Genomic DNA, 26,868 nt, shown 5'->3' with positions numbered 1-26,868 from the left:
AAACTGTCTATAAGGAACAGAGCAGACTGGACCTGCTGAAGCTACGATTCTTCAAGATTTGAAGCAAGATGCTGCAGATCTTCTATCATTGTTGAGTTGGTCATCTATTTTGCCATCATCTGTTGGGGCAGCTGCATCAGAACCAGGGACCTAAAAAGACTAAGACCTGATAAAGGCTAGTTCTGGTTCTGTTCAGGGGACAACTGTGGAACCTTTGGAGATGATGATGAAAGAGGGATTTTACAGAAAATTATGGAAACCACTGAGCATCCTGTCTTCAGTCAAAGGCTTCTTCAAATTTACTGTAACACAGACTGCTACAGGAGATCCTTCTTGATAAACCGCTTCATCTACAAAAACTCTGAATTTGAATTAATGAATTTACCTTTGACGTCCACCAAGTATTTTTGAATTTGAAGGCAGTGTCAAAGATCAAGAACTTCTTATTAAAGAAGTTCTTGACTTCTTTAATAAGAAGTGACTTATTGAAGTCAAATTTCTTTTAAGTCATATTTGATTTATGCAGCAGGTAAGTAGTTACTAGATTAGGCTATAAAAAGACACTACCTCTTTACATTATACTTAACTGGTACAAAGTGTACGAATAACAAAACTCCACACCATTATACCACCACCAGCCTAAGTCACATATAAATGGTTAGACAGTTCTTTAAAATCTACATTAAATTGTGGCCTGACCATCTAAGTATTTCAGACTCATCACAACAGGCTTTTTTATAAAGTTTATGTCCCGTTTTAGTGAGTCTCGTTCTCCTGGTGTAGCCAGTCTGCCTGAAGATCCCATGGATTCAGTGATGGAGTCTGCTTATTCTGCTTCAACACCAACAGTTCTTCCATCCACATAACTGCTGATCACTGGATAACTGAAGGTCTATCATAGCAGCTGCTGGACGTCTGACAACAACCACATCATATTTAGCATCACCTCAATCCCGCTTTCTCCCTGATTTACTGTTGGATCAGCTGTTTTAACAAGCCACTGTGGATCTGAACATGGGGGCAGCAAGTCTATGATTCCATGATCATGACTCATTTGAATCCTATAAAAGTAAAACATAGTTCAAAACTCTCTGTATAAGTAATATTATGAGCTTCATTTTCATGCTCAAGTTGATAGAAATGACTAAATTGTTGATTCCTAATCGTCTGATCATCATCCATCTTTTGACCAGTTATAATCCTTCACTGGGTGAAATATGACGCTTTCCAACATCGCTCACCTTTGAGTCATGGAATATATGTATTACTGTAGAGTTTATGGCTTGAATTACTGGAACAAAAACTGGATTTGGTGTTACAGTACAAAAGCTATCTATCTGTAGTGTGGAGCAGGAGAACACTGCAACCTCTAGGACTTTCTAAAGCCACGTCTTGAGCAGAAGAGTCAGTGTCAGACAGCGTCAAACATGTTATTTCTCATTGGTCAACACACACAAATGACAGTAATCCTTACACTGTTCCATGATCAACAGTGGATGCCACCATTTGAATACAGAGAGCATGAGTCCATGATGAGAGGGACAGTATGACTACAGGCTAACTAGCACATGGAAAACATCGCTTGTGTCCACAGTCTATATTACAAAGAGGAAAGAAGGAACTAAAGTACTACAACATTCCAGGATTCCAGGATGGGTTGGAACATCTCCACATTTAATTTCTTTTTTTTCTTTTTTTTTCTTTTCTTGTGAAAGAGGAAAAAACAAACAAAAAAAATCAAGTCAACAAAAATAGTTCCTACTAAGAGACATTTTCCTAAGCTCTCCTAAAAACTTGCAAAACCAAGTTCCAACAGTTGTGACACTGGAAGTAATGCATAAAAGTGTCAGTCTCTCTCCTTCCTTTCCTGATAAAAGTGGATGTGGGTGGAGGCTATAGACGACAATGATATGCTGATGCTCATACGGAAGTGAACGGATGAGGAGCTCCGGCTCCCGGACACTTGAGTCTCAGGTAAACGTGAAGTGGGGGTCACAGAGGAGGTTCCAGGGGCCGCTGCCTTATGCTCCGTTCTTCCAAATGATTCCTCACAAAGAGCCAAGATGAAGGAGCCCATGCTTAGGCTGGGCTGAATGTTTCAGCAGAGCAAAACATTCATCACCTTCCATGCTGAGTGTTTAAGCAGAAGAACGTCTTCTTCTCAGCTGTTTGCATATAAAGGAGACATATATATACTCCATGTCACTGTTTGATCAACTTCATACCTTAATTGTCAAACCCATCAAGCTCTTGTGCTGCAAAAGCAAAGTCTAACCAAGTATCTAATACAGATACTTTTGTACAGTTGAATACAACAAATTAACTTAAAAGTCATTTTTCAGCAAGCTATAGGAGCTTGTTTCAAGTCAATCATTCCCTAATATTGATTTAAAAAAAGTAGTAGTTCCACTGACGGATTTGTTTCACTTACAGCATGACATTTTCCCATGTGAAATAATCTCCCAAAAATATTTTCACTAGAAACTGGAGAAAGTTGTGTGGTTAGACTTTATGTATTTGCAGTGTATGCCCATCCAGCCCCACTCACCACAGGTGGAAACAGTTTGTGTGATATTTCACAAAACAGTCTATTCATTGATTTAGAGGTTTCCTTCTAGATGATCTGTTCACCATCAGCAGATTAAATTAAGTTTAAAACCAGAAGCATCTCCTGACGGTTGAGTCTATGTGAAAACAGTTGTTGGACACTGCCCCCTGCTGCTGCTAGTAAAGAATGCAGGTAAAAAAAAAAACCTTTTCCTTCCTACAGTGAGGATTATTAGGGTTGATATATAAAAATGAAGTGCACCAACGCTACTGTGGGTTTTGCTTCACGGTAAATCTTTTATGTTAGATACAGATATTACGTTCCTGCCTGGTGAGTCTAGAGGAACATTTGAAGCAGCTTCATCTCATATTGTTTTAAATAACATCTGTAGAACTGTCTGTCAGCTTCTATAGACTGGTCATGTGATAGAGCAGAGAGCTAACGCTAACAGCAGACATGTTCAGAGGTCTGACGGCATCACTCAGCATGGAAGGTGACCAGCATGCGTCTCCTAAAGGTCTCGAAGCTGCATGTCATTAGAAAACAAGCTGGAGGTGAGGACCGGACCGGGACGGTCTGCTGTGTGGGCCCGGAGAAGAGGGTCACCATGGAAACAGGAAGACAGAAGCTCAAGGCAGAGGGGGTCAGGGTTAGACAGAATGGTGAAGACAACAACTTAAAAGGTCCCGACAGTTAAAAACAGAGCAGAGCAGGAGCAGTATGTGGATGGACTGTGACAACGGTAGATACTGGAGGAGCTCCACAGGGAGGACTACTGGGACGCCTCAGTCTTCTGCAAGACAGGCGTGGACGGATGGACAGGGCAGGGGACGCCAGCACAGCACTAGTTTTGGTTTCCTGGTTTTGGTTGTGAACGGTGAAGGGGAGGGGAGGAGGTTCCTGTCATGCGGGGAGGAGGGGCAGAGGGTCTGATATGTCTTTACAAGATCTTCACTTTAACTGCCATAATGCATGGTGTTGCTGGGGATGACCATGGGGGACGCCATGGAGATGGCAGCGCCCCCCATGGTGAACTGGTTGGTGATGGGATAGTAGGTACCGCTGCTGCTGGGGCCCGACTGGCCCGTTGTGGCCCCTGGAACAGAGAGCAGAACATGGATTCATGACTTCTGAGGACCAGGCTTCAGGAGACGCTGTGTGAACAGCAGATTACCTTGGACTATTCCTGTGCTCATGATGGAGCCCATCCTTGAGTGGGTGTGGTTCACTATCCCTGTGTTTACTGGGAGGGGGCAGAGACAGAGAGGACAGAGGGAACAGCAGTCAGATTAAAGAATCAAGCCTCTCTTCTTATATGCTATGTAGTAACTATAGCAACCCAAACCCCACCACTACCTAAGTTAACTTGGTAGCATCAGTTAGCACATGATGGAATGGGCCTCTGGGCCCGGTTAGGACTGGTACTGCTAGAACCTGCTGCTGTTCTTCACCAAAGCAAAACGTTCCAAACTTTAACTAGTTAAAGTGACATTAATCATTAAACCTGTCACAATAAACCAATTAATCAATGGTGAATTAAAACTAACTCAATATTTCCATTTGCATGATTGATTGTTTTGTGTCTCTTTCCAGCAGACCGGATGACAAAAGGCTTTTGTCTCAGTTCATTTGTTTACACAGACTTAAAAATCCATATTATTACTTGTTGTATTTCTTTTAGATATTTCAAATATTTCCCAGTTTCATTGTTAAATGTTAGAAGTTTCTTGATCATTCAGAGGGTGTGCTACATACTGCATACATTTGATCTCAATCACTTCCAGTATGCTAGAAAAGAAATGAACCAGATCGCTTTTCTGAAAATAAAGACATGAGCAGATGTGAAAACAACAGCGCTGTGTATTCAGTTCAGAAGGACCAGCGAGTTTATTTATAACAACATCACCTAGATAAAACCAGGAGTTGCTTTGCTGGTTCCCTGCATGAGGAGCAGAGAGGCAGACACCTACCTAGAGGGATGAGGTTGTTGTGAGACGCTGCTGGGCCGCTTCCAATGACTGTGCTGAGGTCATAAGCTGTTGGCATCCCTGATGGACAGAGCAGACACAGCGGTTACTATCTACCACTAAGGTTCTCCCAGTTCCGACTTCACACAGATTTATCAAACAGAAGCTCTGAATTAAAGCTGCATTTCATCATTCTGAATCCAACTTCGTCCAATAAAACACCAGAGGAGATGAAGGACACCTGGTATTTATAACTATGGAAGTTTTTATAGAGGAAGTAAAACATCCTGTCCAGGTTAAACACAAATGTTATCACATTTTCAGATGATCAAAAACAGTAAGAGGTAAAAAAAAAAATAATAATAATAAAAAAAAGAGAAAATTAAAACATGGGAACATTTAATGGGAGTATCAATGAATATGCAAATATGATTAAAAGCAGCTACTGTGTGCAGCTTAGTGATAAAAATCACTTTTTATGTGACTGCTGAGCTAAAGAAGCTCATTACAAATGGGTGTTTCTCAAAAGCAGTATTTGTGTTTGTTGGGGCTTTGATCGCTTCATACAGTCACAGCCATTCTGTTACCTAAAAAAAGTCATAAGAAATTATTCTTTTTGTTGTCATAGCGCCACAAAACATCACGACAAAACTTTAAGTTCAGCCTAACTGCCAGGAAGCACTCAGTGGGAGACTGCCGCATCCAGAGCATCAGCATGATCCACAGTGTGAGTGAGGCTGGCCTTGATGGAAGAGTGTGTGTCTGACAATGAACTGGTTGGGATTCGACTCCAGCTTCCTCTCAGCACATGCCAAAGTTCCCCCGAGCAAGGCACTGAACCTCTAGGAAGATCTGAATGACTTTAGTCCATGAATCTCATGCTGCAGATGAAATTTGATATTATTTTACTCCACATGACAGTGAGCAATGTACTGGAGCCTGACTGGATGTCTGCAAAAACCCATTTATAAAAACCCATCACTGGGAAGGTTCCTCTCATTTCACTCTCAGCTCTCATTAAAATTTCTTCAGACAGAGAGGAGATTGGATGCATGGATTACCCTGACAGATTATCATTCCCTCTTATTCCCAAAAGGTGGATCAATATAGGATCGATAGCCTGATCTGAAAGGTCAGAGGTCAGTTAGGTTCAGGTTGATGTAAGTCTGACTTCATTGTTCTATGGTGGGACAGAAATATGAAGCAGCTTTAAACATGAAATCTGACTGGATTACAGAAAAATTGAGGGAACAAAAGCAACAACAAAAAAAAACAAGCAATATTACAAGCAAAGCCATGGTGTCAAAACTACCAAGGGTTTGGTGTTTATTATGACACCATACTGTTGTCTTTGTTTATTTGCAAAGACAAGAGCAAGAAAAAAGGTCTGCTTCATTAAATCTGGGGTATTTAACTTTATAAAAATAAAAATATGTTTTATGTTTTACATATTTGTTAGAACTATTGCCATATCACAACAGCACAGTATGAGACAGATAATCTGACAAGGTAAAGCTCCACCTCCTCTCAGTGATAACTGCAGAAATAAACAGCACAGTCAAAAACAACCAATCAGAGCCAGGAGGAGGGCTGTAGCGCTGTCAATCACCCTTCTGTAAGCACTGCTCACATCCTTCCATTATTTCTGCTATGCTGCAGCTTCTCTTCGTCAGCAGATCCTGCCATGAAAGCTAAGGCTAGTTAGCATGGCAACAGGTGACGGCGGATAAACAGATTTCCTGGAATAGTGAGTGGTTTCTCCACCATTAGCACATTTAGCAGAGAGTACACCAGACTGATTGAGAGCAACAAGCTCCTTTTCTCAGCTCTGATTGGTTGTTTTTGATCCGCACATTTATTCAGAGGGCACCAGTAGCTCAGGAAGGAGATCAATATTTTCACAGATTCTCTGTCTCATTCTGTCACGACATGGTGACAGTTTTAATAAATGCGTATAAAACATATTTTTCATGAAAATTAGGAACTGCAGCTTTAAGTCTGTTAAATTGTTATCTAATTGGCTGGATGGGAGAACCTCTGCAGTGCTCTCCCTTCAGTCTCAGCTAGAAAGCTGAGAGAGGGTTTCAAGTTCTGCCCAGAGTCTTAAAATACCCTCATGCCTGGTAGGGGGGCAGGAGGGACTGGAGCCAGACTGAGGAGGGTGGGGAGGTGGGGCAGCTTTAATCTGAGTGTTTCTGTGTTCACCTGATCCAGCCATCCCCTGACTCATACTGTAGGTGGCACCTGTGTTCCACATGTTCTCAGAAGGGGAGGTGTAGTGTGAGCCAGGAGGGGGGTTAGGGGTGGTTCCTGTGTACCTGCGCACAGAAACGGACACGGTTGGACATGAAAGACACACACAACAATCTGTGTGTGTGGTCCTATGGCCACCGTGGCAACCAGCTGCAGTGAGGGGAGGAACTCACCTGAAAAAGGGGTTCTTCAAGTCCAGGAGGTTGCTGGACTTTGATCCGGTCTGGTCCACCTGGGCAACAATACTGATGTCGTAGCTTTGTCTGGAAGGACAGAAGGGATTATGGCAAATATTATTAGAATTATTCAACGAGACACGGATTTCAAAATGTGTAGCAAATAAACATCTGGAAAGCTGCAGCTCCAGCCCAGCTTGTTAAATGGATAAAACTGAGTCAGTCTGTTGGATGGAGAGAGGAAGTTTTCAAGTTTTGCCAGAATCACTGGCAGCTTTAAGTCTGGACTTTGACTAGGCCACTCTAACATGAATAATTTTGGCTGGATGTTTAGTCTCAGGTCTTCTGTGCTCAGCTCCAGTCATGTGCTGATCTTTCACCAGTTTCCATGAGGAAGAACAAACATCCCCACCTGAAGATGCTTCCAACATCGTGATTTATAGTGTGGACGGTTTGGGATCTCATCTGATCAGAACACCTCCTACATGCTTGATGTGACCCTGAGATGATTTGTGGAAAACTTCCTATTCTTAATCACTTTATTTCAGGATGCTGATTGTTCTCTGACAAAGCGTTCAGACAGAACCTCTTTCACGTTCAACGCCTCAGGTTGGACGCTTGTGCACTTTGAAGTCAGACGCTTGACATTTTTGTCTCACCCAAACCCACTTTGAAGATCTGCTGACCCGTATCGTTACCCGTATTTGTGCTCTCTGAACACTTTGAAATCTAATTCAGAACGGCTTAAGCATTCAAACTATTCTGATTGAAACCAGAGCGAATACATCATGAAGCTACCTTTTGTTGGCCACCAGCATGGCCGTGCCGGACAGCGTGTCCCCAGCTTTAGCGAAGAGGGGCGACTGCAGCAGGCAGCGCACCTGGTACCAGTGGGTGAGGGGCTCTGTGGGGGCTGTGGACAGCCACACGGTCATCCTGCAGGGCGACAGGCGAAAGACAAGCTGTTGGAATCCAGTTCAAGCTGCAGGCGGTGCGTGTCTGTCAGAGGACTTACACTGATCCCATGAAGGCCACATCGAACCAGAAGGCCAGGCCGTGTACCAGGCCAGAGTGCATCATGTGGAACTTGAAAGGAATCTCTATCCTGAGAGCAAAGCAAGAGTCAGTAAGCAGACACTCTGCAGAGAGAACACACAGTCTCAAAGTCTACTTTACAGTCTATCAGATGGACCAGACACACAAGGAATCAAAATTATGTGTCTTGCCATCATCTTGTGAAATGAAAAACGTAAAGACATACCACATAATAAATAAGAGCAAATAATAACCAAAGATTTCTGTGAGCCACAATAAAACAATATTTCAAAATGCTTTGAACCAGATACCATATGCAGCCCTAAAAACAAACTCTCGTATAGTTAACATCTTAGATGGCTGGAGCTTCAACACATTCACAGACCTGTAGAGATCCTCCTCTTTGGCCTCCAAGAAGTTCACCGTGTATTTAACTGACTTGGCCATCAGGATGCGGATATCAAACGTGTCCTGCAGGGGGAAACATCACAGGATCCAGTTCACACAGAGTCCAGCACCGAGCTCTGCTGCCATTTCCTCCAAACCACCAAACCAGACCTGCACTCTGAGTTAACCAGTGAGTTACGCACCACTATGGGCTGGCGGAAGTACTCATCCACTGCAGCTCCCCGCAGAGCAGAGAGGTCAACGCCATGGAACGAGGGCTGATACCTGAAGGGACGGTATTACTCATTTCAACAGCCTACAAAGACTTTCATCTAAAACTATGTTGTTTGACACATTTCTCTGTTCTCTAGAACCATATGCACAGTGGGTTGAGCCTGTGAAGACGTAGAGCTTAGGAGGATCAATGTAGGAGCTTTCGTTGAGTATCCTTACCATTTTTGTGAAATTATTGTGATGGCATTAAGCGACCTAAAGAATTTATTACTCCTTTGTTATGCAACTGTATGACAGCAATCAAAACCTCACAAACAAACAGCTATAAAACAGCTGTAATCTGAATCAAAATTCTTAGAAGAAATTTATCGCAATAATAAACGATAAGAAAACCACTAGTTCAGAGTCTGTTCCAAACAGAGCAGGTTGCAGGTGCTTGGACCTAAAGCAATCCTTTAAATAGCAAAACATTTGATTTTTGTGTTCATTTAATTCATGTTTCTTGGTATTGCGAGGGGTGTGACTAGTTTTAAGTTTTATCTGCCGTTTGTCTCACCTAACATAGAAATAGAAGCTACAGCAGAAGCAGAACTGGTAGAATAACCTGCATCGTGTGTAAAAACTGCTCAGCCAGTGCCTTACCACAGGCTCAGACACACAGCAGCGCCTTGAGCTTCCTACTGAGTGGAACAGCAGCAAACACTGCTGATGATGCTTAAAAAAATGCTGACAGAGTGAAAAGAGGAAATAAGGAATTGTGTCCTAATTTGACTGCATCTATAATCCAACTGTTAGATTTGTTTCTACCTTAAGATTTTCTATAAGCAAAGACATGCTGACTGTAAAAATTATTTAGGGCGACAAATATTGGGGCCTGACATGCATTGCATGGAGGCACTGACATGCCTTGCAAAGTAAGGAATCCATGCATTGCATGGCAGGCACTTATTATTCTAAACCTCAAAATAACTGCCGCTTCCCTTCACCGCTAATGAAGGGAAGGTTCGTACCGCTGCGTACTCTCTCACAATATATATACAATATATAACTCAGGTCACTAGCAAAGCAAGGCTAAAATGAAGCAAAAATAAGGCTAGCATTAACATTTTGGCTAATTTTAGCTTATATCTAATTCTAATATACTGAATTGAGTAACTCCATGTTATTCAACATGCTATTGAGTACATTGTAGCTTACTTTGGCATTGATGCAAATTTTTAGCATCAGAACGATGGATTCCAACCAACGGGTACACTTTGGCAGGCCCCGTTTAAATTTCTTCAAGAAGTTTCTAGTTAAGCAACCAATCTTCTGCCCATCTGTCTAACTCCTTTGAATTGTGTCTTGCTCATCCTCACCAGAAGTTGGCCTTGGTGAACTGCTCCATGTAGAGCTGTTCATCTGTGAAGGGAGCCAGGTGCACATCTCCAATGGTGGGGAACATTTTACCTGCAACACACAGCAGCAGAAGAAACAGCAGAAAGTCAGAAAGGCAGAGGCTTTCTATACAGCTGCACATGTGCAGAACCTGTCACAGCATGCGTTTCATCCAGAGTCCCCGACCTCCTCACCACTGGGTTTGAGGAACTTCTTGGCGTGCAGGTAGCTCTCCAGCATGCGCTCGTTGAACAGCATGTAGCCCATCGGCTCTGAGATGATGATGTCCACCTGCTCTGGCAGCGACACCTCCTCCACCTTCCCGGGGATCACCACCACCCGCTCACTCAGGCGGTTGCTGTTCACCAGCACCTGCAGGGGAACCACAGCCTGGTAAGAACTGATCTTGCAGCTCTCCACAGGCTGGACTCTACATGAAACAGGTGTGTATAAGGTTAGAAAAGTGCAGCGATGCAGCAATAAATCAGTGTGACTTGGGCTGAAACGATTATTGAATAATTGTCATCTAATTTAGAAACCGATTAATTGTTAACTGGACTATAAAAACTCCAAAAGACACTTACAAAACTGTACAAAAAAAAAAACACATACACTTTGGATTTAAGATAGAACTTTCTTTGTAAATCTCTTCTACCCAGAACTCTTCAAGTGACAGTTTTACTTTCACCTGGTTCAAATTCCAAAAATAAATAAATAAATAAAAAATCTCCTATGTGAACCTTTTTCTATCCAACAATTAATCAGTTAATTCAAACCATAACCAACAGATCAGTCCTGTACTGATGTTCAGTCTGAAACAAAGAGCTAGAAGTATTTATTAGTTTCCTACCGATCTGTGTATAAATGTGTGTGTCTGTGAATGGGTGAACATGACTCTTAGCATAAAGAGCTTTGAGAATTCAAGATGATTGGAAAAACGCTCTATAAGTTCAATCCATTTACAATTTTAGCAATTAGCTGCAAATTTAGCTAAAAATGATCAAGTATTGACTAAAGAAATTCTGTTTAAATTATTTAAAAACAAAATTAAGTTATTTGTTAATGTATTTCTAATATTGTATAAAAACAGATTTCAATGGTATAGATGAAAAATCTACTGAACATGACAATATTTTGATCCAATTAATCGATATCTTGATCAATTACTAACATAATCGTTTTGTTGCAAACTGACTGGTGATCAGCTGGTTGAAGTAAAACTGATCAGTGAACAAACCATCACTAATTACAGTCATGCTGACTGTAACAACCTTCTGTGTGGATGCTGTTGCTGAGTGAAGCTAGCTCAGCTGTTGCTGTGTCAGTATGAAGTCAGAGTGTGGAGCTTCCTGACAGGAAGCAGCTGTTCATCCAGACTCTTACTGCAGCGGATAACAGGAAGGAGGAGATGTTGTATCCTCCAGCAGAGTGCAGTCTGCCTGTCTGGGAACATGATGGATTAGGAGACACCGGAATCTTTAGGAATCTTTAGTCGGAGCTCGGCTGATGCTACAGGGAACACTCACACTGAGTTCTAAGTGCTAATATCTATTGCTGAGGACTTTAGTCATGCTGTCAGTCTTCTGTTCTTTATAAAGACATCTGAACCATAAAGCTGAGAGCTTTAATGGATCTGTAGATGTTCAGCAATGCAGAGACACAGTGCTACAAGCTGAGAAATCGTTTTGATTTTACTACCAACATTTCATTATTGGAGCTCAAAGTTTATGTGGAAAGCAGAAAAAGTAGTTCCTTGTATTCACAGTTTAGATCCTATGTCTTGTAATCCACTAAAAGTGAGCTAAAGGAGGAGAAATGGGAAGCAGATCTGCCTGGGTGTGACCAACATTGCAGGCACATGATACCGATATCTGAGACTTAGTATCAGCCAATACCAAGCGGATATAGAACAACAGTACTGAATGACCTGAAACGTTTTTTTAAACAGATATATAAATATAGTAAATTACAAATGTGTCTGATGACTCTGCACCAGTACAGCACACTTAAACACACCAACAGCTTCAAAATCCTGGCCAAACATGGAAAAATAACAACGTTCATTTGTTCACAATTAGGAGAACAGCCAATAAATAATAATACAACATGACGTCACTCAGAGCGCAAAACATGGAACTAGATTGGATAGATTTGCCCTTATGGATCGGACACATCATCACCGATACCAAATCTGGAATCATTTCAATATTGGAACTGATAGATATTAATATTGGGTCAGTGAATCTTTAATTTATTCAGTCTGTATTCCACTGATAGACATAACCAAGTTCTCCAAGATCATTTCCACCAACGATGAACCAGCATATAGAGAGGAGCTGATGTGCTCACATCTGTCTGCGATGTCTCCTCAGTCTGCAGCTTTAAAACATGGTCAAATTAAAACATCCACATTTGTCCCACCATTTTTCCAACTGGCTAAAACATTGACAGTATCAGACCAGACAGTACCAGACACATTCATCGGCACCCCTCCTATAGATGTGCAAAAAGCTGCAACATAATCTCACACTGAACATTTTAAAACAATTCCACCTTTAATTTATGGACATTTATTCAGAGAATTCAAGAATTAGTTCCTAACAAATTCACCAGCAGATTAATGGCACCCTTAGCCTCTCCCTTTAGAGCAGTGTCTCATTTCCAGTCCTCGGGGACTAAAACCCTGATTCTTTTAGACGTGTCTCTGTTCCAAATCGCCTGATTCAAATGACTGCTTGACGACCTCCGCCTGCTGCAGAAGCTTGTTAATCACCCACTTATTCAAGCGGCAGAAGGGAGACACCTCTAAGATGCAGGGCAGCACTTCCTTAGGACTGGAAGTGAGAAACAATCCTTTAGAAGTAATGTAACTGAATCTTTGTTTAAAAGTAGAAATGACTTGATTGAGCTGATGAGAGTTGTTGGCCTTTTCTACTGATCAACCAGTGACTATTTACTGGGCTGGAGGAGGAGCCATGGTTATTTTTACTTAAAAAAAGGTTTTTTTTTCTACATATTTATTAAAACTGTCACTTTGTCATGATAGCATAATATGAAAGATATAATCTGTGACTAAGTTCCAGCTCCTCGAGCTTCTCCCAGTGCTAACTACAGAAATACACAACTTGGTCACAAACAATCAGAGCTAGAAGGAGGGTCTTAGCGCTGCCAATCATCCCTGTGTATGCACTGCTCAGAGTCTTACTCTTTTCTATACTACACCACAACAGAGTCTGTCATCAATGCTAAGGCTAGTCAACATGGCCACTGATTACGGTCAGTTCTTTCTTCGCCATTAACACAGTGAGCAGCAATTACATGAGACTGACTGACAGCGCCAAGCCCCTCCTCCTTGCTCTGATTGGTTGTTTTTGATCAGCGCATTTGTTCAGATGGCAGTAGTAGCTCAGGGAGGATGTGGAAGAGATCTATCTTTTCACAGATTATCTATCTCATGTCATACTGTCATGATATGGTGACAGATTGAATAAATATGTCAAAAATATGTTTTTATTGTTAAATAATGTAGTTTTAATGTGGAGAATGACTTCAAGGGACATTTAAAATGTCAGGAGACTCCACATGCAGCCTGCTGTACTCTGACTGTCTGACTGTAAACTGGTCATCACATACATTACAACAGTAAGATGAACCAACTCCTACAGACAAAAGAGACTGAAGAGCTTTCTAGAATGTAGATCCATGACAGTTATTCTTTAATGTGATTTCTTCACCTTCAATAAATGTACTCAAATCAAAGTTGTTGTTTTTCTGAAATGTTCTAAAAGCTGTTACACTGCTGTGCTAAAAAGAACAATTTTATGTTTGCTTTATCGTCTTTCCCCATGGTGCCAGCAAACATGAACACCCCTGTAGCGGCCACAGTTTCTACACACAGATACGCACCTCAGCATGCTGAGCCATGGTGCTGGCCTCCACTGCATACACCTTCCTGGCTCCAGCCTGTGCCGCAAAGAACGACAGGATTCCTGATCCGCAGCCCACGTCCAGAACCACCTGGAGAACAGGAGGGAGACTCAAGGTCATGGTCAACCACAAGTCAAAGCATTAGTTCTACACAGACGACAAGGCAGACTTTAAGGAGCTCTTAGGAGGAACTGATGAACAGAACAATTTGCTTCTTGTTTGGGTTTCATTTTTATCCCTTACCAAGAGCCGGCTGCATAGAGCTCAACCTGACGGCTCAGTCAGGGCCGGAGGTTACCTTGTCCTTGAAGTCCGTGTGGTTCTGCAGAATGGCCCGCTGGTAGGTTCCCGTCCGGACATAGTCCTGCATCATGTTCTGTTGCTGGGAGAGGTAGCCGTAGAACTGCCGGAACACCAAACAGGGAACGGTTTTAGAGAACAGGAAGGTTTCATCAGAACAGACTGCTTCAGTTTCAGCTGGACCTCCACCCAGGCTCAGACTCCAACCGGGTTTCCTCCAGCCAGCAGCTCTGACCTGCTCCCTGTCTTTGAGCTTTATGCCAATCAGATCCAAGCCTCTTCCTCCACATGTTCGCTGTGTCCCTAAATCATGTAGGGCTTTCCTTAAAGGGACAGTTTGTGTTTTCCAGGTACATAGTGTCATTTTATATCACAATCAAGTAGCTGTTACCTTTGGTTGTTACAAAATGCAACATAACAAGAGCTGCTCTGTGAGACTGGAAACTGCAGCTCTGAGGAGGAGCTGTGTCCACCCAGGCATTTGCACAGCTAAATGGTTGCCATGGAGATTAGAGAATTTCTCCAATATAAATGAAAGAATCAAGGCAATACTAGAGGTGTGTTTTTGATGTGGAAACAACATTATAACATGATGTAAAGCTCACACTGCTCCTTTAGCCAAATGTTTTATTTCAGCTGTTCATAAATGAACAACTGAAAGACAAGAAAATAAGAGCTGGGTAATAAATTCAATGTTATTGATTAGTTGAATTATGATGACTGAATCTCTGGAAAGTCTGGATTTTTTTTTCTCCCACCAATAAACTTGTTGGGTTTCTGTAGTTTCAAATTCAGGACAACTGGGAAGAGGGAAGACTTGGGGGGAAAAAAAGAAAAACAAAACTTTTGAAAATATTTTTTGTCACTTGTAATCTTTTTTTTAAGTATCTAATCTAAAATGAGATTTGGCGTGACAAAATTAGAGATTTCATTTTGGAAAGTGATGCTGGTAACCGGGGGGAACCAAATCGGAGCATTTAAACATGTATGTAATGATACAGTGCAGTGTTTGGCCACCAGAGTGCAGTGTTCCTTATGTTCTGTGAGAAAAGATCTGCTCACTGGCTCCATGCAAATACAAATTCAATTCAAGTTTATTCCATCAAGGACAGCACATTAAACAATGTTACATGTTTAAAACAAAGCAGCCGTTGTGTTGTACAAAGGTTTTCTAGCCACAGGCTAATTTGTAAACCCAGCCTTCCACACTCTGACCTAAAACCTTAAGGAAGAGCCTGAGGTTTCCTCTTTGTGGAGCGGGAGATGACTGCTCTGTGAGCCGGAAGCTCACAAACTTAGAAGCTGCAGTTCTGAGGAGCAGATGCGTCATGAAGGTGGAGCAAGGTCCACCCAAATGTTTTGAACAGATAAATGGTTGCCTTGGAGATCACAGGATGTCTCACACATGCATGAAAAAAACCAAGGCAAAATGCCAGGCATGTTTTTGATGAGAGAATAGCATTACAGTATGATGGAAAGGCCAAAAAATTCAATTTGACATCATACTGTCCCTTTAACCAGGAGCGATGGTGACTGAGTTAAAGACCTAGTGGTGAGAACAGATGGGATATGCTTGTTAGATTACATAATTCTAGATTTCAAATCTCTCTAGAGCACAAAGACGTCCTGTAGAGAAATATGGAGAGGCTCTTTGTCCTGATGGTCTATTCTGAGACAAAAACTAAAAATAGTCAGGCAGGTAAAGGGGAGGTGGGGGCTGGACAGTGTTCACTAAATACTCCAACAGGATAAAAAAAAATAAAAATCATTAGTTTTACCAAACATACCTTCATACTTTCCTCATTCCTAAAGGGCTCAGATCTGGGGTGCGTTTGTTTTCCTCACCTGGAAATACTGTACAGCAGAGGACTCCTCTGTTCTTTCACTGAAGACGGAGTGCTCACCAGCATGCCCCCGGCAGTTCTTCAGAAGGTTATAAAAGGACTGAAAGTCTGCAGCAGAGCACAAACGCCGACGTCAGCAGCGCTAACCTGAGCTTCAACAGCAACTCTCCTATCAAACTCATATTCATTCAGCATCATGTCTGTCTGCAGCCAGGTGAAGCCCGGCGGCTGCAGGGTCTCATGGTGCTGGTTTTACCTGCAGGCGAGGAGAACTGCAGCAGCACGCTGTTGCAGCCCAGAGTGATGATGAACGACTGCTTCCCTACGCGGCTGCACTCTGTGTCACGAGAAACTGAACACTTGAACACACTCGTCTCCTCTCCTGCAGACACACACAAGGAGATGCAGTGAATTTAGAACGCTGCGTTAGAAACAAATGAGCAAAAAATAAATAAAAAAATAAAAAAATCAGCCAATAAATTTGTTTCTAAACCAGGACAACAAAAGGCTGATGATGGAACATTGATGCCTTTACAATTGTCTGAGTAGGAGAAAACATTTCAGCAATTAATGGCACCCCACAGGCTGAAGATGAGTCAAAACCACCGGCTTTAAAACAGCTCCAACAGGATCGATGCAGATTTTCCACAAAACAATGAGTCAGCAGGTGGAGCAGCCTGGAGTCGTTATATAACCGGAACATTAACATTATTTCAAAGACAAACATTTTAAGTAAAAAGTAGCACTTTTATTTTTGTACACCACCTCACAAAGTGTTCACACCCCTTCAGCTCTTTCACATTTTGTCAGCCTGGTTTTGACCTACTGCACCGGGATGGTTCAGACAGGCAAACAAAGTGCTGCAGATTGTCACATGGAAGCAAAATGAGAGGCATTTTGAGAGTTTGCTACAAGTAAAAATCTGAAAAGTGTGGCATGTGTTGGTATTCAGCCCTACTGAGCCACTGCTCTGTGAAGTGTATCGTGTGGCAGTTTTTATTGAAAGTCTGTGACAATTTATTCCCACAAAAGTTATTTTTTGCCAAAAGAGAATTTTTTATTTTTTTTTGACAAAACATTGTTGGAAAGAAATAGTTGGTGTTTTTGTTGCCAGATGATGGGACAGAGTCAAGTTGCATTTTTGTTTTTTGCTAAACTGCTTAACCTAAGTTATGAAACCAAGCTGTGAGTAAAGGTTTCAGATCCTCAATTGATTTTAGGCCTGAACTTTGACTGGACTATTCATAACACATAAATCTTTCGTTTCACAGTTATTCACTACTTTATGTTGTGTAATAGGTGCAGCTTGTTGTTGGAACAGTGTGGGACAGAATGTGTTTGATACACACTGGAGTTATGAAAACTGTTTTTTCCAGAACTCTGCAGGTGTGTGTAGCTTCACTCAGTGACGTTCAGTGTCGAGGCTCCTTCACTGTTCAATAGTCACACACTCTTCATTCTAAGATAAAATGGAACCAAATTTCTGACCAGCCTGACGAGATGCATTTCTGAAATAAATCCAGAAATTTTCACAGTACCGTATATTTTCTGTAATATATTTCCTTGAGTGTATCATGAGCCTGGCGGGCCACCAGGCTTTACTTGCCCCTCCACCAGGCTAAGTGTGGTTTATTTATTTTAATTTGGGTTTTTTACAGACCAGTCACAGGTAAGCTAAGTTTATAGTTGACGCATCAAACAGGGAATGACAAGTTGCACACCAAATACACCATCCTGTGTCTGCCCCATGACCTCTGAAACTATCATTTCCAAGTTATGATGCCGACTCGTGGAGCTCCAAATGTTTTTAACTTAACATTTTTTAGCACAAAAACATGGTGGGGAGCTGGTGGGCCACCAGAGCGCCCCTAACACCTGGCTCAGCAGGTTTCCTGGGGAAAACTCTGGCATTTCCATATGCAAATTCCCCTCCAGGCATTAAAGCAGTGAGGCTGTTGAGCAGGCTGAGCCAGAGCTAATCCAGTCCCTGATAAGAGAGCTGCTGGGTGAGGGCAGCCGCTAAGCACCTGTCCAGCAGATCAAGTAGTAAGGAGGAGCTCAGATGATCCTGTCTTTAGCCTTGTGTGTTTATTACAGCAGAGCAACACTGAGCAGCATGCAGGAGAAAACTGAATCCAAATGATGTAATCATCATTATGTCAATGTATTTGGTTTCATTGACGGAATGAAACCAAATACTGAAGTTGGTTTGTTTGTTTACTAGGATCTTTATCAGCTATCACCATGACAACAGCTACTCCAGCTGGGGTCCATATCATACAAACAAAAAATAATAACAAAATCAGTAACACACTCTTTATATGAAGTTAGTAATGTGACATGTCAGTTGAATAATAAATCTCCATTTAACACTTTGTAACATGAATTAATCAGGGAGCTACAGCAGGTGTTACATTGAAACAGTGAAGGACGGAGTTCCATGTTCTCAACTGACTGCTGTCTAGTATCGTTATCACATCATAGAAGATCAAATAGTAATTATATGTTACAATTATGTAAAGTGTGGCTTAAAAAAAAAGTTACTTATTCAAAATATTTGGTATTTTAGATTCAGTATTTCTTAAAAAAAAAACTAAAAGAGCAAGAAAGGTGATGTCGACCTGATGAGTATCTGTATCTGGAGGAGTTCAGACTGAGACCCGCTGCCTTATGTTGGACTAACTGTAGTTTGTTCAAACTGGACCACACCATGGGGCACCAAGACGAGAAGCTGTGTTAATAACTTGAGAGATTAATATTAAGAATATATAATTGGAACATAGATAGTTGTCTTCCCATCAATGAAACAGCCATTCTGCCATCTATAGTAACACACAGCAGATTTTCAGGCTGTGGTTTTGGCTGAGTTGTCGTCTGGTGAGGGTGTAGTTAGTCATGACAACACAAGCTATTTCCTTCCAGATGTTTGGTTTGAGCAAATTAGATATAGAACAGCACAGATAGATCAGCACTAACCACTCTACATGCTACGTGGTGTCCACTCACTTATTGTACATGACCAATGATCACTGGAAGGTTTAGGGAACCATTTATTTCTCTCAACATTGTGGTAATAATGGTAACATTTTTCCATGAATGTTGGACAGAGTCCATGAAGTCTGTCAGGATGCTGAAGGTGAGAAATGACTTGTTTTATTGACACTAGAAAACATATCAAAGAAATATGTATACGCAGCAGACTTTTGGCCTACAATAGAGCTCTGTGGTCTACCGGTTAGTCATGGTAATGCTTGTTGACGTAATTGTCATCAAATCAGAGCAGCAGGAATGGCTGAGAGCGCAAGGGAAGTTTATATTTCTGCCTTAAGGTGGCGCCACAGAGCTTGTTAAAAAGGCATGTGCTAAAACATCAATTATTTGAACCTGGTTGGTGTTTAAACGAGGGCTGTCGACCTTAACGCATGCATGTCATTACCTTAAAAAAGTTTAGTGAGTTAGCATTATGTAATGCAGATTAATCACATTAACTATTTTGACCTAAAAGCTTCTGTCCTGCAGAGGGTCTCCTGGTTCACAGTCATCTGGTATTGTAATGCAGAGTCGCAAACACAAGAGAAAAGATGAGCGAGGAGTCAGACTGCTGTGTTCAGCTTTGAAGAAACATCGTGATGATGACAGGTCTTAGAACGCAGAACAGTTTTTTTTTCCCCCACATACATTGTGATAAATGCCTCGTCAAAATCATTAATACACATCAAATGTTGATAAATGTTTCTTATGGTTCTAAAGTAACTCTAAACAGGTGGAGTTTTAGCCTAGATTTAAAGGAACTCAGTGTTTCGGCTGTTTTGCAGTTTTCTGGAAGTTTGTTCCAGATCTGTGGTGCATGAAACTGAATGCTGCTTCTACATGTTTGGTTCTGGTCCTGGAGATGCAGTGCAGAACCAGAACCAGAAGAAGGTCTTTAATGTATTTGGTGCTTAGCTGTTCAGTGATTTATAAAATAAAGTCTATTCTCTCTTGCAAATAGCAGCGCCAAACACAACTTAACACATTTTAAAATTGACCTTTGAGCATTTTGAGGAATGCTGATTCTCTATAGGATCCGTTTTTTTTCTGCACTTCTAGTACAGACACCACACATCCTGGACACAAACCGTTTAGACTTTTGCATTAAGGTAGCAGCACAGAGACAGTTTCTTCCCTCAGGCTCTTTCTCTGATGAACAAATTGAGCACCTTGCAGCCAGAGCAGTCAGCTACTCTGCTGGGAAGCAAAATAAGCATATTAGCATAACAGCAACCCACACATGGTCATACTGTTTCTTTTACCGCTCATTTCCTCACGCTTTAGATATTTCTACTTCATGTTTGGATGCTTTGAGCGCTTGAAATCAAAGTCAAATCCCTTGTTTGTGCACACAGTGTGTTGCACAAGTCTGTTGCAATAAGCAGCCAATCACATAATAAATCAACAGAATCTCAATAATTTCCATTCTAATGATTATTAGTTCCGAAGAACAATTTTGTTCTGCAGAACACGAATAATCCGTTTTCTTCATGGTTTCAGTTGTGTGTCAGTTTTTATTTCCCTTTTCATTTATTGTTTTTGGTTGTTATGTTTCACTGTGGAGTGTTCTGTACAAAATTCAAGTTTATTAGTCTTTCAGAGGGCAAAAACTGTGTGAATACATTATTGCTTGCCGCAATAATTACTGGGAATTTATCGTCCAGCAAAATTTGTTATAACATGTTTATGTGTAACACACATTAGACCTTCAACAGAGTCAATCAGTAGAGAAGAGGAAGAGTTGTGACAATGTTTAGAGCCCAGACTGTGGAAACAGCCATGTTCAACTGTCTGTCAATCATAACCTATTAAATATGAATTTGAAGAGCAATTATTCAGTGACACGCTTCCATCTGAATATTTTTTTACAAAGCTAGTAAAAAAAATAAAACTTGGGACATTTATTTCTTCCATCCATTTAAAACCGAACAGAGCGCCAACAATAAGGGGAACCTTGATAACTGGGCCAGCGGCGCTGAACAAAACCAACACTGGCTATTTTTACTTGGTCATTTCCACAAGCTCCCTTCTCTGGTCACCTCAGCCATGCTCAGTTTATTACCTGCAAAGCTGTTAAAGACATTAGAGAGGAGATAGCATCTGACTGTGCTTCACACAGAGACAGCTGGGCTGCAGAGAGCTGATCTCCTGCAGACAACCAGCTAAAAACAAAGCATTAGCATACAGCAGCAAGTCGTTCAAGTCAAAGAGAAAAACCTTTTAACAAGTCAAATTACAAAAAAGTTTGAACTTGATTACTGCTCTGTGTGTGCTGCTCTGTCAATGCAGCCTTTTTTTTAAGTCTGTATTGTCTGGCTAGCAAGATAGCAATTGATTAATTCCAATAAATTGAAATTGAACTTATTCTTTGTTTCATCCCAACTTGAAAATAAAATAATACAAATTTACTGAAAGATAACCAATAATAATAATATTAACAATAAAAAATAAAAACAAATCCTGTGCTGTTGAGCTGTGGTTGAACAGAATTATTTAAAAACTACAGAAACAGACCTGGACCACATTACTTGCATCCATTTGTAACCACTTTAGTTTTAGTGAACTAAACTTTACAGCACTGTCTACGTACTTTTAATGTCTGTGAATGCAAATTTTTTTATTTATTTTTCCCTAGTTCTGTATGGATATTTTCAGATTCTTTTTGGTTTAAATTTCTCACACTGATCATTGCTCTCTATTCCCTATTAAGTTTTCTTGGCCATGATGTCACTGTATTTACTGTGGAACTGCTAAACAAATTCCTGACTTTCAGCTAATCAATTTTGTCAATCCACCATTTGAAAGTGTCACAACATTACCACAAAATATCTCGATAAAACTTTATGTTTGTTTGGCCCAGCCCTGGTCCTGAAGCCGCTCTGGTCAAATGACCGGTGTGGTGGCAGCGTCATGTTAAGATTATTATGGTACAAAAATATGTGTCTTTTGCATTCCTTGTTATCTTACACTGCTATCATGTTTGAAATAAATAAAATAAGAAATGACGTGGAGTTTATTATTTGTATCCGTCAAAACTGACTCATGGTGTAAATTATGTTTTAAATCATGTATTCAAGTCACTGCAACACAGCTATGTGTAAAGACATAGCAAATTCACACTGCCTTATTCCTGGAGAGGACTCTTATTGTGAAGGTTTGCTGCATTGATGCTATAAATAGAGACACACATCACTGTGTTATTGTTTTGACTGTGCTGTCCAGCATCAACAGACCTTTGGACAAAACGCTGGCAGTCCAAGAAATCTGGAGTTTCACACCATTCAATGTTTTCAGGTCAAACTCATTTTAACATCTGACAAAATACAGCAAACAACAAACTGTGAAGATCATTCTTCATTGTTTGATGATTCCAATCTGGTCCAATGTAGAAACCGACTTAGCCCTGTTTGTGAAATCATAAATTAGGTGTGATAAAAACTTTTTTTGGTTCCATTCAATAGAATGGACTTAAAACCATAACCCCGTTTTAAGTACTGTCAGAACTACAGACTGAAGAAAGCACTTAAAAATAAAATAAAATCAAACACCTGTTTGACAACACGAAGTTAGTCACAAGATGTCAAACCACCACACTGTTCCCAGATCCAAAGAACTTCAATGAGGAAACAAAATGACTGACATCTATTAACGTGGAAACGGAGAGAAAAGGCGAAGCGTCCACAGACAGCAGACAACACGCCAACGACTAAAACAACCAGGATCACCGTCTGAAGCTCAGCAGGCCTCATTATCATTTAAGGTCAGAGTTCACCATCCTACAATAAGGCAGAGAGACTGGGGAAAAATGGCTTCCAAAATGGCCTAAACCACTCCTGACCCAAAACAACATGACGGTCCGGTTTGGGAATATAACCTGAAGACTAGCAAGCCAGATGTTGAACATATTGGAACGTTAGCATTCTCTCTCATAGGCCATAAAAACAAGAAAACGTTTCAGAAAAAGGAACACAAACAGTTAAACACGATGGTGGTCGTATGATGATATGGGGCTACAGATTCTTCAGGAGTCCTTGGAGGACGTTACAGATGGAACCAACGATTCTGTTCTCTATACTGACGCAACATGGTGGCAATTTGGACAAACACGTCAAACCATATATTTATAAAATATATGGTTTGACATGTTTGTCATGACATACCGTTTTAAACAGGGTGTTGCTACTGGGAAACCCCCAATGTGGCCAAATTAAAACATTTCTGTAAAGGAGAGTGATGCTTGGCAGACATTCCCACCCAGAGCTGACAGCCAGCTGCTTGGTTCAGGTGTCTTTGGATGCCTTTTTTCCCTTAATATATAAAATCCTCATTTGGAAACTGTTCAGGTTGTCATTATGACATGTTGCAACAGACAAAGAAGTACAGATTAAATCTGTAGTGGGGCAATGACTTTTTGTTTACTGAACAGTAAAAGCCATGTGAAGCAGGAGGACTTGGAAATAGGCCTGTCACAATAATCAATAAATCAATTAACTGCATGATAAATTAAAATAAACAATTTTCACCTGCATAATTTAGTTTTTCTCATTTTCTACCAAAGAATGGATGATAAAAGTCTTCAGTCTGGTGACTTGGTCTCAACTAGCCCTTATTTTGAAGGACAGTTTTGTTTACAGAGACTTCAGTATCCATTTTATTTGTCGTTTCTGTTTTGTTTATTCATATTGGATATTTAAAATGTCTTCCTGTTCCAATGCTAAACGTTAATCAGAATGTAAAGTTTATTTATCTAAAAGAATGGGTTCCTGCATTGTTATTACTTGAAAATGGCCTCAAAACAACAATAATATTGTTTATCGCAATAACTTCTAGGACAACTTCTCATTCAGCAAAATTTGTTATCATAACAGGCCTACTTGGAAATATGCCTTTGTTGTATGTGTGATTTCTAATCGGAATCATTTGTCTTACACACACCAAGAGAAGTCCGGATGTGTGTGTTGAGTCAAGTGCGGGTCGCTCCCTCCTGCGTCCGCTTGCTAAGCAGCTCCCTGTTAGCTCACTCATCACTATCAAACTGCAAATCTTTTTTTTTTTTTTTTTTAGCCGGAATAAGAAACTTACGTGAAATTACAGCACATTGAAATTTTAGAAATCAAACAACCCATGAATCCAGCTATCAATGGAAAAACTATCAAGAAACAACTGAAAACAACTAGAATGGTCCAGCACACAATATTAAAAAAAAGGGCTTGATTAAGCAAATCACAAGAAAAAACTAAGTGCAGAATTCAGACCAAGGAAATACCCTGCTTTCAGGGATCCCATGTAATTGTAAAAAGTGAAACTTAAACACATTAAATGTAAACAGGAACAGGTTAGGCAACTACTACAGCTTAGCTAGAAATGCAACTTGGCAGTATTTATTACAGTAAGTTTATTCACAAATGTTGTATAATTGACAGTTTATCCACAAGAAACAGAAAAGCAGTTATTTAATGAAATTTACCAAATATAAACATTCATATTAATGGATTGATTTTCAACTTTTTGCACCACAAATTTATTGTGTGTCTTATTTTAATGTAAATCAAACAGGTTTAAATGTTCTCCTCCTGTATCCAAACTTTCATACTCTATTTCATATTTCCTTTACTTTTGTACTATATTTGAAATTGACCGACTCTGATATATCTTGTCGTTGGCTTTCGCCATAATAATAATTATAATGTAGCCCTGAAGATACCTTTTAAAATGTATTTATTTATTTTTATTTTATTTATTTTTGCATAATCGTGGACTTAGACAGCCGCAGTGTGTTGCTGTTTTTAATAGGGAAATTACATCTCCCTATTTCTCAGTGAGAAAATGTGCAGAGCGGTTCTGATGCTGCTTTCACGGCACACATGAGGTGGCGGGGAAGGGGATGAAGCCATTGTTCCAATGAGAACAAAGATGAATGCATAAATAATGAGGGCCCGGTGTGGCTACGCTATCAAATCTGCCACAACAGCTTTAACGTAAAACTGCTACTTAGGAAAAGTTTCAGTGTGCCATTAAATCCGCAATGTGAAGCGCCGCCCGAACCGAAGAGCACAGTGGCGGGTCAGAAGTGATGTCTCCCGGTCTCTGCTGCGAATCAATTCAAAGCGGCTAATTCAAGCTAAGCACTCTCCTACCTACCCGGCTCCCGGGGGTACAAAACCGATTCATGCTGACTTATAAAAACACAGCTTACACTATTACGACAAAATATAAATAAACAAAACCAAAGGTGTTAAATGAATGCAACCATGTAAGCTTATCACGTCACTGTTAAATGTAGGCTAGTGGTATTGTTTAACTAGCATGTTTTAGTTCACGTTATTTAGCAACCGTGCTTACTGTTAAAACTACTCTACGTGTTCTTGAACGCGTTATTCCAAGCAGTGAACTTCGTTGTATGCTACCTAAACCCAATGCGTTCAGGCTTCAGAATCCCAAATAAGCTACAAAATATTTAGTTTTCTTTAGTTCCCTCGTGACAAGTAAAGGGAAACGAGGTGGTCTCAAGATGGAACAGCTCCTTGTTGGCTAAAGCTACCGCTGGCCACATTAGCACTGAGCATTAGCAGTTCAATCAGGCCGACCGTCCAGAGAGCAGTTGCTAGAAACAAACAGTCAAACTCACCATTGGAGAGATTGATGAGGGCCGCATCTTGTGAGGTTTTCACTTCTAGTCGCAGCGGCTGCTGCTCTGAATGTCGCTGTATGTCTCCATTCGCGTCTCCGATAGAGAGCAGCCGCACGCCGCGGAACACAGAGACCGCCATCTTCGATCTGGAAGTAGAGGCAGGTCGACGGAGCTCACATCCAACCAAGCAGTGCTCTCTACTGGAGGCAGGACAGCCATCAATCCGATGAGCTGCTTTAACAGCGCCTCCTACCGGGCTGATCATGGGAGCACACAAACACAAGTAACTAATCGAAGATTTGTTTTCAGTCACAACTTTAACATTTAATACTAAATTAAAATGAAACAAATTCAACAACATTTATAAGAATAAATCTATAGGTACTTTTTTATTATTATCATACACTAAGATTGGCTTATTCATAAAAATCGGTATTAAACAGTGGCTTTCCTAAATGATTCACATTTGATCACTTTACAGCCATAGACTTTATTATTCATTATACACGAAGCAATGTATAATGGCTAAGTGGAATAAAAAAGATGTAGGTTTTCAAAATGCTTGACAAATTCAGGTCTGAAAAACGTGGTGTGCATTTTTATTTGTAACTCAATACTTTGTAGAACAGCATTTTTCTGCAAATACTCTTTTATTGTATGTCTGTACCAGCATCATACATCTGGGACAGAAATTGATCAAAATTATTGTATGAAAAATGTTTTAAGCTCAGTCATATTAGGTGGAATGTCTATTAACATCAATATTCAGTCCGTGGTACAATCACAATTGCATTTAGGTCTAGTCTTTGACTGTCCAATTCTAACACATGGATATGCTTGGATTTAAACCGTTTTATTGTAGCTCTGGCTGTATATTTCGGGTTGTTTTTCTGCTGGAAGATAAATCTCTGCCCAGTGTTAAGCAGCTTGCAGTGTCAGTTGGTTTTCTTCCAGCGTTCCCCTGTATTTAGCTTCATCAATCACCCACCAACTCTGACCAGTTTCCATTTTCCTGCTGAAAAAGTGTGTATAAAATGATCGCCCAGCAGACTTTCACTGTGAAGCTGCTGTTCAAGTGCAAAGTTATCAGGCGGCATTGCACCTGAAAACACGACAATGTCATATTTGCAACTTAAATCTGACATTTTGTGATGATTAA

At 40.6% G+C, this 26,868-nt stretch overlaps 1 protein-coding gene across 1 annotated transcript; it reads right to left on the bottom strand.

Moving 5' to 3' along the window:
• Positions 1 to 1,258: 1,258 nt before the first annotated feature.
• On the bottom strand, positions 1,259 to 25,932 carry carm1 (coactivator-associated arginine methyltransferase 1). Its single transcript, XM_044099080.1, has 16 exons — positions 25,707 to 25,932; positions 16,305 to 16,430; positions 16,050 to 16,156; positions 14,203 to 14,307; positions 13,884 to 13,994; positions 10,172 to 10,349; positions 9,959 to 10,049; positions 8,570 to 8,651; positions 8,365 to 8,450; positions 7,960 to 8,049; positions 7,743 to 7,880; positions 6,942 to 7,031; positions 6,721 to 6,833; positions 4,519 to 4,596; positions 3,723 to 3,791; positions 1,259 to 3,644 (listed from the first exon to the last, which is right to left on the bottom strand). The coding sequence occupies exons 1-16, from the start codon at positions 25,846 to 25,848 to the stop codon at positions 3,505 to 3,507; spliced, it is 1,746 nt and encodes a 581-aa protein (XP_043955015.1). The 5' UTR covers positions 25,849 to 25,932; the 3' UTR covers positions 1,259 to 3,504.
• Positions 25,933 to 26,868: the final 936 nt, after the last annotated feature.

The sequence above is a fragment of the Gambusia affinis genome, linkage group LG19 (genome assembly GCF_019740435.1).
Source record: "Gambusia affinis linkage group LG19, SWU_Gaff_1.0, whole genome shotgun sequence".
In the NCBI taxonomy this organism is placed as follows: domain Eukaryota; kingdom Metazoa; phylum Chordata; class Actinopteri; order Cyprinodontiformes; family Poeciliidae; genus Gambusia; species Gambusia affinis.
The sequence above is the reverse complement of the archived record's forward strand: the minus strand, read 5'-3'. Positions and strand labels throughout refer to the sequence as shown.

Coding starts and splice junctions, on each gene's coding strand:
- carm1 (XM_044099080.1), bottom strand. CDS start 25,848: ATGGCGGTCTCTGTGTTCCGCGGCGTGCGGCTGCTCTCTATCGGAGAC. Junction 8,050..8,364: donor AAAGAGGAGGATCTCTACAG/GTCTGTGAATGT, acceptor CTTTGCTCTCAG/GATAGAGATTCCTTTCAAGT. Junction 4,597..6,720: donor TCAGGGGATGGCTGGATCAG/GTGAACACAGAA, acceptor TCTGTCCATCAG/GGATGCCAACAGCTTATGAC.